Below are 12,996 nucleotides of genomic sequence, written 5' to 3' on the forward strand. Positions count from 1 at the left end.
CCAGAGCATCACCTCCACAGGCTTGTCGTCCCACGGTGCCATCACTTCCGCAGGTGTAGATGATGCACTGAGTGTTGCAACACATTCCCCCCATAACATAATTAAAATTTGTGTGTGACTTGAGCCACAGTAGAACTTCTGTTGGCTCGGACCAGACAGGGTAGCCTGCGCTGCCCTTGTGCATCAATGAGCCTTGGGTGCCCAACACCCTGTCAACAGTTTGTGGTTTGTCCTTCCTTGGACCACTGTTGGTAAATTCACACCACTGCTGACTGGTAGCAACCCACAAGACTTTCAGAGATACTCTGATCTAGTCACCTTGCCAAATAACAATTTGGCCCTTGTGGCTCAGATCATTATTCCTGCTCATTTCTCTTGCATCCAACATGTTAATTACAAGAACTGTTTGGTTTGTTCAATTAATCTACCCAGACCATAATATGTAATTTGTGGTCTTGTTAGGAGATGATCAACGATATTGGCTTGACCTGTGACTGGTCATAATGTTTTGGCTCATCACAGTATATTGTACAACATCTAGTATTATGTTTCGACAACAAATAACCTTTTATCTATTCAGTGTAATTTATACCGGTTTGTCCTAACTATGGTAGACAGGATAGCGCTATTTTTGCAATTGCAACACTGCACCTTTAAAACAACTTCAAATGTAAATATGTTAGAAAAACTAACATAAGTCATCTTAAAGAGTAACAAACATTAAAAACACACGCAAATTATGCTTTTACATGGTTTATTGATCCAAAACATCAAAATGCCACCCAAAAGAGTGAAGCTTTCAACACAGCTCTAGTGTGCTTTACACAAAGGAAAGTCCGTAAAAAAAATGTCAGACTTTCACACAAAAAGCACAAAGTGCTCCACAAAAAGGTCATTAAATGAGCACAAAAGAATAACAAAAACGTTAAGGTCTGAAGAGGCTAGTTAAGCAGAGCAGCATCACATAGTGTCAGAGAAGGAAAGGTTGCATAGACGAGTGCGTTGTACAGTCAAAATTGGACCACAAGGAATACAAAGAAAAACATGAGCAAAAGAGAGGATACAAAGAGTGAGCTTCTATTATGCTTGGTTCACTCTCCTCAGCGCAAGTGCAGTCTAATACTGTGGTTCATCTGACTGCTATGACAAAATTCTGTTTGTGCCCTCTGAAACATCCAAACTGAAAAGAGGAGTAACTGAGTGAACAATAAAGAAAATGTAAAAACATTTACCAACTCTCACCATGATTAACTGACCCTCATTAAGCATACAATCATTTAAAATGCCGTTCGGGAAAATAAATGTAAATTTTAAAATGCTCCCATTCAAAACAAAAAGCATTTCCTGATTGAAATGTGAACATATAAAGTAACAGAACCATTTTTGTTCCCAAGTGAAGAACCATACGGCCCAGAATATTACAACACCTTAAACCTGAGGGTGATTCAATCCCACAAAAATTAAATAAAAATCTTGTTCTCACAAGCCTCAAGTTTCTTCTACAGCAGACAGCAATAAGCAGTAAACAAAAGGGAATAAAGTTACTAAAAGTTTGACATTATAGATTTATTATTCAAAAAAATATAAATAAATAAACCATCTGGAAAACATTAACTACTATTCTCTCCAAAAAACAGAAAGCACTGCAAGTTCATTTAGTGAAGTAGTTACTAAAACACAAGAGTGTTGAGGTAGAATTATAACACACACAAACTGTCAAGCAAAATCACACTTGGAAACAGTCAAACACACACAGACATACCAACTTGTTTTCTATGAAGCATTTAGGATGGGAATGCAAGAATCCAATGGTGCCATTTTGAAGCTCCCATCCTGTTTTTGAGAACAAATCCAAGTAATCAGCTAACAAAAAGGAAATATTCATAATCAATCTATAACCTTCTCTTCCAAGTCCAAAAACAACTAATCTGTGAAACTGTATAAGTGTATGTGTGTGTCTGTGCAGTAGGGATGTTCACACGGTTTTACAAAGTTGACAGTGGCATTATAAATGGACACCAGAATCAATCAATCTTTTTGGGCAAAAAAAAAAAAAAAAAAAAATCTCACACAATGTAAAACTGGCACCTAAATGGTTAAACTACACACGCCTAATATGTAAAGTGTTTAAATATTAAAATCTTGGAGAATGTACTGCATGTTTAAAAGATAAAGCTGTAAAACAAAACAACCTAAAAGAAAATCTCAATATCACTAGACTTCAAGGCACCAGATTAAATCTGCATTCAAGGAGGGGAAAAAATCTCAATATTGGGCTTAGGCTTAAGATGAGCATTTTAATAGCAATTTAAAATCAAGATTAGAAAATTAGTCTTTAATTATAATTTTAGCTATTGCGATGCGACATAGCAAAGATAAATATGATCAAGTCCAGTGGAGTTAAGTTTTTAACTCAATTAAGACCAACTGGTTGGACAAGTGTAAGACTATGAAGCTTGTTTGGTGACGTGATGAGCTCAAAACGTAGTCAAGTATCTAGTATTGCAATCTATGTATTGCAATTTTTTTCTAAATAAAATAAAAAACAAATATCTCTGAAACCTAACATCTGTGAATTGTTTGTGCACTAAAACTGAAGTCTTGAAAAAAACCTAATGTTTACTGCTCATAAAACTTGATAAATTAACTGAAATACTTCTGTTGACTGTTATTTATGGCAAAAGATTGTTTTGAGAATATGAGCAACTAGGGAAGCTCCATGAATAATTTTAGAGTCCTAGTCCTTCAGTAAGACTAATAAATAGCTTGCTTGTTTTAGCTTGATTGTACTCACTGTATCACAACATTGTTTTTAGCTTTACTTCACTTTTAGTGACGTAACTGATGATTGAGTTAGGCTGAACACTTCTGGGCTTGCTGAATGATTCGTTTAAATCACTACTGTAAACAAAAAAAAGTGAAAGGTCAGTTGAAAATCTATTTGTATTGATGTTCAAGTTGAGCACTTCGTACTCTTCACATTAAATCCGCAATGGAAGATTCACAGTTGTCCAAGCAATGTGGTCCCTTCTGGGCTGATGTGGAAAGGGAAAACCTAAAAAGAATGAAAACAAAAATAAACAAAAACAAGTCATTAGAATTGGTGCTTAAAATAGTCACACATTTGATTATAAGGACTTTTCCTAAGAACATGAAAGACTAAAACAGCAGAAATAAATATAAAACAGATGAAGAAAAAACATGTTTTGACCAATTCATTTTCATGATTTTTCAGTCATTCATGATTACTACTGCATAGGGCTACCCCCTAATAGTCAATTAGACGGTCAGTCGCAGAAAGAAAAAAACCTCCACAGGAAGTGGCAAAATTACACAGTCCGTGATGGAAAGATTGTTAATGGCAGGAAATCCATTCATCGACCTCAAATATGGCTTATCACTTGAAACATACAAGCAGTAGCAACTTTACAAATCCGCTCGCACTAATGTTAACCTAGATAAAAGTGCGCTATTATTAGGCGCATATCTGTGTTTGTGTGGAGAGCGCGCTTACTGCATGACATACAGGCGCCGGCGCCATCACTTGTTTTTAATTTAAAATACTCTGTCATTTTTGGTCATACATTACAGATAAGAGTAATGCAAACTGTAAAGGGTCTACCTTTATTTCTGTAAACTGCTTTTGTAAAATAATGAAAACAATCAGGATGCGCTTTCTGCCGTCTCGGTCTCTGTGAACTTGAGCACGTCACAAAAATGAACAGAAACTCAGTGTATACTTACCTCACAATATATCTATAGAAAGCTTGAAATGTCTACTTTTAAATGAACCAATTCAAGTGGAAAACAAATATTCTCAGATTATGTAATCCGTATGAAACGTGCATATATGCGTGTCCACTACTGTGGAGATGACAAGTCAGCATCGTCGACTTAATCTCTGCAGCCGAAAACACAGAAATGATACAGCTATAGGCACTTAAAGGCTCATTATTATGATCTATGGCTTTTTAATGTAAACGTGCGATTAGTCGACTAATCACTTAAATGAACGACTACTAGTCAAGGCCTGAGGGCAGCCCTGCTACTGGGTAAGGATTTCAAAAACAGCAATTCCCATCCAATTAAATGTTTTAAAAAATAAATATAAATAAAAAAAAAATTCACAAAAAAAAATCAAAAAAAAAAAATCATGATTTCCTGATATTTCCAGGTTTTCCACTGACCATAGGAACCCAGACGAGAGAAAACCACACTTTTCACAAAAATAGAAAAAGAAAAAGAAAGAGAAAAAGAAAAGAGGGACCATGCATTTTCTATCTTTTGAGTGACAGGCTAAAAAAAACACAGGAGTGGTGATGTCACGATAGCGTTGCATAATGCCTCAAATGGGTCTGAATCTCGATTGCTTGTGACCAGATTTACAAGCATTCAAACACAACACAAATAATAAAAGTCTTTGCAGGCTATCTGTCATTAGTCAGCACGAGTGCAGCTTGATCTCAGCTACCGGTACATACAGTATAAAGACCTCACCCCTCCTCCTCATATCCTGCAGCTCAAACTATGTGCTGAGTCAGGAATAGCTATTAAAGCCCCGCTGCAGTCACTCGAACTACAAACCACACACTCTCACGTCCCGCACGCACACACACCACTGTCTGAGAGCAAATTAGCCAAGAGGCTCCATGCATGCAGTATTCTATTCCGCTTTGAATGTAGCAACGGTAGGAGAAGGAGAGGGGGATGGTCAACAAAAGACGACTGGAGGGAGAAGCAGACAGCTGTAATGTCCTCAAAATGGCCCCTGCCTTTCATATTCATTAACACACAAATAATATTTAAATGACTGATATTCAACTCTAAAATACATCAGTTTTAAATGCTATGTCAAACCAATCAAACTTAAAAACAAAACATTTCGCAGTTTTACAATGAAAAAACTGAATGATGTGCAGATATTAAAAGTGTGGTCAATATCAATACACTGTTAATTATATTAATGCTATATTTACTAAGCACTAAAAGGTTGATATTTAAATTAAATAGTACATATTGTGCATCCCTAATGCAGCACTACCTTTAGTCTAAATTCTGGTCTCTGCAAGGAACTGTCAGTTGTGTGTGGCATGTCAAAACAAAAATCTTTCCATCATTGAACTAGGAACAACTCCCAGTCTCCTGGTCTGCCTGATGAGCACTGTCCCCCGGGGCAAAGGGTATGGAAAAGAGAGAGAGAATAAGGGATGGGGAGCGTAAGAGGAGGGGTGGTGGTGAATGGGTGTGGTTGTATAACAGCTATCCCAGCATGCACTTTTAAAAACAAAAGAGGCTCTTATAGCACGCCAACAGGAGGTCTCTGAACGTCTGTGAAAAAAATCACATCATGATCAAAACGCATAACACTAGTAATAAGTAAAAAGAACAGAAACAACTGGCAATATATCCCCTGGAAAGACAATGAAGATGATATCCAAAATCAATAATAAAAACCAAGTTAACTTACTGTAATGTATTACTTATGATTTTGCAGAAGTCTGCAGTGCATGGTTTTACTTAGATTCAAAACCTATATCACGTCTTATTTTTTTCCACCCCACTAATGGTAACTCATCAAAATAATCACACCCCTGGGACAGTCATGTGGAAATAGAGATGATGTTGTTAAGGATGCATCAATATTAAAATTCTGGCTGATATCACTGATAAATGCCATGCCAAATGTTATAAACTAAGACTAATAAGTTAAAAACAACTTTAAAACGCCCTAAAAACTGTTACAGTATCTCACGAAAGTGAGTACACCCCTCACATTTCAGCAAACATTTTAGTATATCTTATCAAGGGACAATACTTTAGAAATGAAAGTTGGATATATTTTAGAGTAGTCAATGTGCTGCTTGTATAGCAGTATATATTTACTGTCCTCTGAAAATAACTCAACATACAGCCATTATTGTCAAAATAGCTGGCAACAAAAGTGAGTCCAAAGTGATAATAGCTGTACGTCCTATTCATCATTTTCATGTTTTTGTCTGCTTGACAGGACCATACAAATTTGTGTATCTTGTATTAGAGCAGTTAAAATTTGTGCTTTGAGTACAATTCTTTCATACTGACCACTGGATGTTCAACATGGCAACTCTCTAAGGATTTGAGAATTAGAATTGTTGCTCTCCACAAAGTTGACCTAAGCTATAAGAAGATCGGTAACACCCTGAAACTGAGTAACAGTACAGTGGCCAGGGTCATATAGAGGTATTCCAAGACGGCTTCCACTTCGAACAGGCCTTGCAAGGGTCAATCAAATAAGTTGAGTCCTCGTGCTGTACGTCAGGTGCAGAAGCTGGCTTCAAAAAACAGATGCATGAGTGCTGCCAGCATTGCTTTAGAGGTTGCAGAAGCGGAAGGTCAGCTTGTCAGTGCTCAGACCATACACTGCACACTGTAACAAGTCGGTTTGCATGGCCGTCCCAGAAGGAAGCCTCTTCTGAAGCTGGCTCACAAGAAAGCCCACAAACAGTTTGCTGAAAGCAACCTGTCCAAGAGCATGAATTACTGGAACCATGTCCTGTGGTCTGAAGAGACTAGGATAAACTGTTTGGCTCAGATGGAGTCCAGCATGTGTGGCGACGCACTGGTGAGGAGAACCAAGGAAATTGTGTCTTGCCTACAGTCAAGCATGGTGGTGGTAGCATCATGGTCTGGGGCTGCATGAGTGCTACTGGTACTGGAGAGCTGAGCTTCATTGAGGGAAACATAGATTCCAACATGTACTATGACATTCTGAAGCAGAACATGATGCCCTCCCTTCAGAAACTGGGCCGTACGGCCCCAAACACACCGCCAAGATGACAAGTGCCTTGCTGAGGAAGCTGAAGGTGATGGAGTGGCCAAGTATGTCTCCAGACCTGAACCCTATTGAGCACTGTGGGGCATCCTCAAGCGGAAGGTGGAGAAGCACCATGTGTCTAACATCCAGCAGCTCCCTGATGTCATGTGTCCCAGCAACAACCTGTGCAGCTCTGGTGGATTCCATGCCTAGGAGGATTACGGCAGTGCTAGATAACAATGGTGCTCACACAAAATATTGACACTTTGGACACAGTTTTGACATGTTCACTTAGGGTGTACTCACTTTTGTTGCCAGCTTTTTTGACAATAATGGCTGTATGTTGAGTTATTTTCAGAGGATAGTAAATACATACTTGCTATACAAGCAGCACATTGACTACTCTATAAATATATATCCAAGTTTCATTTCTATAGTATTGTCCCTTGAGTAGATATAGCCTACTAAAATGTTTGCTGAACTGTGAGGGGTGTACTCACTTTTGTGAGATACTGTACATGTGCGCACACACACATCAGATCACTCCAAAATGCACTCTTTAATGGCAAAGTGCTCCTCAAGAAATAGAGACATGTAAGGAGTAAATAATAATTGCCAAAATCTATCGTTATCATTTTAACCTGGTACTAGAGGATGATCTAAATATTAAAACAGGCAAAAACAATTTAATACACAATCAACCATTATAGTTATTTTTGCTGGAAATAAGGTTATTGTGCCAAGTCTGCCAACTTTTTGGATGCCATTGAAATTTCACAATTCTTGATATCAATTTCACCATCACAAGAAAAGTAGGCCGAAGTAAAAAGTAAACACTCAGTAATAAAATAAGAACTAGGACAAGTAAACGCAATGGAACAAAGATGCAAATTTTCTATTGTCAAATTTCTATTGGTATATCGCTCATCCCTGTGTGTTAATGTGTTTTTCTTTAAGAGAGATAATATAGTATAGTATTGTTATTAGCTGCTATTACTGCATCTGGAAACATGAACCTTCACACAAAAACATAAAAGCCAAAAACAACCATATCTGTACATTTATGGAAACTTCACTGGCAAAGACATACCTGTGTGTGCATTCAGGTCAAAGTTCAGATTTTACGCTGCACATGTGACCTTTCCCATTCTGCTGTGTAGCTCTAATGCGTCTGGTCGGTCCTGAGGATTGACGGCCAGCATGTCCTGCAAAAGTTTCCGGAGCGCCTCGGACATGTGTGAGCGTCTGCGCTGGGGAATACTCAACACCATCTTTGGGTTCTCCAGAAGCGCCTCTCCAACCGGGACAATGTCAGAACCCTGCCGCACATACGTCCCGAGCAGTTCCCTCTTCGATTCAGCGTCAATGAACGTGATTCTCTCGATCATGGCCCAGATGATAATGCCCAGAGCAAAAATGTCTGCTTTGGCTGTGTAATGTCCTTCCCACACTTCCGGTGCCATGTAAAAGTCCGAGCCGCATGCCGATGAGAGCCAGAACTTGTTGATGTTAATACTATTCTTGTTTTTGTCTCGTCCCTCCTCTGTGTCCCGTACTCCGGCACCAAGACCTGCACAAACTTTGCTCAGTCCAAAATCAGCCACTTTCAACACAGGTGTGCCAGAACGCTGCGAAATGAGGATATTATCTGGTTTAAGGTCTCTGTGAACAATGTTGTTTTGATGCAGGAATGCCACAGCGCTGCTCAGCTGCATCATGAAGCTGGCATTGGTGCAGGGATCGGGCTGACGAGACAGGATGAACTGATTCAGGTCGCCTCCCTCGCAGAACTCCATTACAAACCAGAGGTAGCAGGGCTCATCAGGACATGACAATACACGCTCACCTGAAAGTACACAAAGAACATACCTAGAGATTAATATAATTGAGTGTGTTCAAATCAGTTAACAATGTTAACAATTAAGAATGTTCCTTTCCCTAATAAGCACATGCCTCTGCAGGCATTAAATTGTGGCTGTAACATAAACCAGAGACTGTATAAGGCAGAGAAAGTCCACTCATTAATGAATGGGAGAAATTGTAATGCTCAAAAGCAGCTGTAGTTTCGCACACCAATCCTCTTTTATGTCTTGCTGTGCAGTTGAAAGAGCAAAACTTCTTTTTCTTTGTTTACTCTAGAATGCACATTAGCACAATTTATGACACCATTGTTGTCAAATTGCTGATTTGAAATGTGTAACTGAAATGTAACTTTGGCAAATTATAAGTTGTGTGAGCTGTACATGCATGCCTGGAAATAGCTGCCCAGGGTGTTACGAATATGGCCGACAAGTGAACCGATTTGTCTCAAAGGGAGTTTGAGGTAAAGCTTTAGGCTTTTAAAGAAGGGTTTGGCCCTTCACTATGTAACGCACCAACCTTCTGCTTTAGGAAAAGAAAAAAACAACAACACAGGAACAAAAACTGTGGGAAAACCTTGCACATAACATTAAAGTAAACATATTAAAAGGTGAGAGAATGAGAGCACCAGACAAAAGGAGGAGTTAATGCAATGGAAGAATTGCTTTGTCATCAGTTTCAGAGGCTGAATTGCAGTGGAACCAGTTTGAAGCCATTTTGGTTTCTTCTCACAGGACTGGACTAGCTCCCATATGAACAACAAAGACGGACTTGTATTTCCTGATACAAGCCAAAGTGCCTTAGTGTAATTATAAATGTGGCCCTGTACTTTCATGGGTTTTATTTTTATCACTTCCTATGTCTGAGCAAGCATTACCTGAATCTGCACATGCTGCTGTAAATATAAATAAAACATTTGTGAATCTCACAGTTCTTTTTCAAAGGTGCTATCATCACACCACCACAAAAAAAGTCTAAAGCCGGGCATACACTGTGCGATTTCAACAATGTTTTTGTTAATATACAATCTCTCAATGTACGAGTAAATCGCATGCAATGTAAAGCCAAAGAGCTGCGACTTGACTGCTCACAATATACATGTGAAATAAACGTAGGACCCATTCGCTTGTGCCATGAGAAGCGGTTCCACTCGCATAGTTACAAAAACGATAATTTTTGTTTATATTTCGTAAAATATTAGTGCTGGGCAACGATTAATCGCATCCAAAATAAAAATTTGTGTTTACATAATATATGTGTGTGTACTGTGTATAATTATTTTGTATACACACATATGCCTGTTTATATTTAAGAAAAAAATCTTATTATATACAGCATATACATGCAAATATTTCTTAATACACACACATATGCGTGTATTATATACAAAATAATGCACACATATATGTGACATAATAATACACACATATATATTATGTAAACACAAACTTTTATTTTGGATGTGGTTAATCAAGGTTAATCGTTGCCCAGCACATATAGGCTAGTATAGCTATTTCATGCCGCCATGGTTTAATTTATGTTAAGGCCGGGAGACCGTTGATGTCAAGATCTAATGTTATGTTATGTTATTCTACCCGAGCATTCCAAAATGGGAATACTTCCATCATAACATGAACCACTTAAAATGAAGAAAGTTATCAACATAACTGATAGGCTATTCAAGATGGTAAGCAAGCACTGCTTTGTTAACTTTTCGTATATCCGTGCGCTTCTTGTATATCCTTGTTTAGGTTTCACCTTTTGAATGACGAATATAGACTACTGATACTTGCTGATATAGACAGTTAATTCCTTACACACAGAACGCACGTGCTAGTTTGCAGTTGGCTGTAGTCTGTGCTGTCCAGACGCAGGTGACGCGAGGCGACAAAACTGTCGGTTTCCGTCGCCGCTGGTTCTTTGAAGTCGGCTTGGTTTGTCCCAGGCTCTAAACATGACTTAGAAATCAGCTCAGATTTAGACGAAAATCAGTGTATGCCTGGCTTAAAGCAGTGGTTCCCAACCCTGGTCCTGGAGTACCCCCAATTCTGCACATTTTGTATGTCTCCCTGAAACACACGTTTCAACTCATCAGGTCGTTAGAAGAGACTTCAAATATATATATTAAGTAGTAAACAATGTTTTAGAAATAACTTTAACATGAAGGTGGATTGTCTCAATATTGCGTTGTCCTGTTGTGAGAATCTTACTCAAGATTTAATTTAGTGTTTTATTGTCTCACATACACTGTGCTGCACTTGAAGTTGCAGTGACTCAAAATACATCAAAATGTATTTGAGTAAAACAAAAAATACTGACTGCATCAGTAACAAAACACCTGTTACTTAAACAAGAACCCTTGCTTGACTGGTTGAAGAGTTGGGAGTGGGACTTTCAGTTATTTTCACATAACCTGGAGCTTTTAGCCTAAGCCATCATTTTTAGACACATACAATCATTTAAACAAAAACTGTTCACTACAAACCTTCGAAAAGTCAGAAACTACACTTTTGAAGCACTTAAAATCACTTATTTATTCATAGATAGCATATAGCCCATCTAGAAGTTAAACACCTCTTCCTACTTTCACTCCCATGTACACTAAATATAGACTAGGGCAACAGCTTCCAAGCAAATGCCTCAAGAAACACTATTATACAGTACAAAAACCTACATCATAATTCAGATCTGCACGTGAAAGCAGTCACACAATGAAGACAGCCCAACAGATTAAGATTAATGAGATCGAATTGTCCTCGATTATCTGACCTAAATCACCACTGTCTCTCTTTCATTTGTAAGATCATTTACACAGTTGTCATGTAAGAAATCAAACTTCCTTCATTGTTCTAACCCGGGATAGACAGTGTGGAGAAGGTTTGACCCCAACACCAGCACCTCCCCCACTTCCAAACTCAAGAGTTTCATAACCGAGAGGAGGGTGGGGGAGGGCAAATCTGACCGACATTTGCAACATTCTTACATAAAACGTAAACAATCTTAATGTAGAACAAAGACATGCGCATTATAAACGTCCGGTGTCATCGCCGAACGCCATGACTCACTGCCAAACAATGGATTCTAACCGGTTTTGTTTCAGATTACAATGAGAAATTACTCAAACTTGACATGATTCAGATTTTGAATGGCCAAAATGTCATTTCTACCAAATGAGTGAACTGTCACAAACAAAAGCTAACGTTACTGTTAGCTCGTGACCTTCTAGAACAAACATCTTACCTTTCAACGAGGTCTCCACCAACCTCAAATACTGCTTTGAACGCTTATTGCCATGGCTCATTTTCTGGGCCATCCCGTTCCTCTGGAGCACACACTCCTCCAGCTGGACCACATTCTCATGGCGTTTCTCCAGGCTGGTCAAAGCCCAAAACTCCGCCAGCGCCAACTCCACATTCTCAGGCGCGTCACAGCGCAGCTTCTTCACCGCCACTCTCGCACCTGATTTACGGGCAATGGCTTCGTACACAACGCCATAACTGCCCCTGCCAACTTCACGAAGCAAGCTGTACCGCGGTGCAAAAAGCCGTCGTTCAAGACCACAATGTTTACCCCGGTCCAACTCGTCTCCCATTGTCTCATTGTCGTCGACGCTGAGCGAGCGCAGGACACTGGCGCTTTCGGTTCTGTTGCAAGCGTTCCGTGTCCGTTGCCGCTCTCTGTTCTTTGCATCCATCCCGCCTCCTCACGTTTTGTGCGTGCGTTTGGAAATATCTTCCGCGTTCATATTTCTAGATTTTGAGGACGTTCAGCAGCTCTTAAATATTCTTTGACATCTGCATTTTCATCACACAGTAACAGTGGGGTCTCGTGATTCATTCACAGTCGAGCTTCTAGGCTGAACTGAATGAACCTTGAATGAAGTGAGAACTTGACTGGATCATCCCACTTTCCTCTACAGGGGGGATTCCTGACCTATGAGAACACACGCAATGTAAACGCCTATTTTGGTACGTTAAATCAGTGGTGTTAAAATGTTGAGGTGATCCAAATATGATGAAACCTCTTGCGTAATCAAATATTTTAAATTAAAACAACTTTGGATTCTTTCTTTGTATTTATGTGAGTTTCGTGCATTTGAAAATGAGCGAGCGTCGCTTCCCATTTACACAGGCTAGGCTACATAAAATCAAACGTTTTCAAGCATTTTAAAGGTATTATTTATTGCATTCTTTTTTCTTTTCTTTAAAAAAAAATATATATATTTTGAGTTGTGAATATCAAGAAGTTAGGAGTTAGGTTACTCCATTTGACCTGAACACCAACAGACATGTTTGGCTATATATAAAAAAAATAATAATAATATTAATTTAGAAATGAATAAC

General features: G+C 38.8%; 1 protein-coding gene across 1 annotated transcript; it reads right to left on the reverse strand.

Moving 5' to 3' along the window:
* Positions 1 to 739: 739 nt before the first annotated feature.
* stk35l (serine/threonine kinase 35, like) lies at positions 740 to 12,562 on the reverse strand. The gene is made up of 3 exons (XM_081379983.1): positions 11,894 to 12,562; positions 7,884 to 8,639; positions 740 to 3,055 (listed from the first exon to the last, which is right to left on the reverse strand). The coding sequence occupies exons 1-2, from the start codon at positions 12,345 to 12,347 to the stop codon at positions 7,915 to 7,917; spliced, it is 1,179 nt and encodes a 392-aa protein (XP_081236109.1). The 5' UTR covers positions 12,348 to 12,562; the 3' UTR covers positions 740 to 3,055; positions 7,884 to 7,914.
* Between the last annotated feature and the right edge of the window lie 434 nt (positions 12,563 to 12,996).

This window comes from Scardinius erythrophthalmus, assembly GCF_964197995.2.
Source record: "Scardinius erythrophthalmus genome assembly, chromosome: 12".
Lineage (NCBI taxonomy): Eukaryota > Metazoa > Chordata > Actinopteri > Cypriniformes > Leuciscidae > Scardinius > Scardinius erythrophthalmus.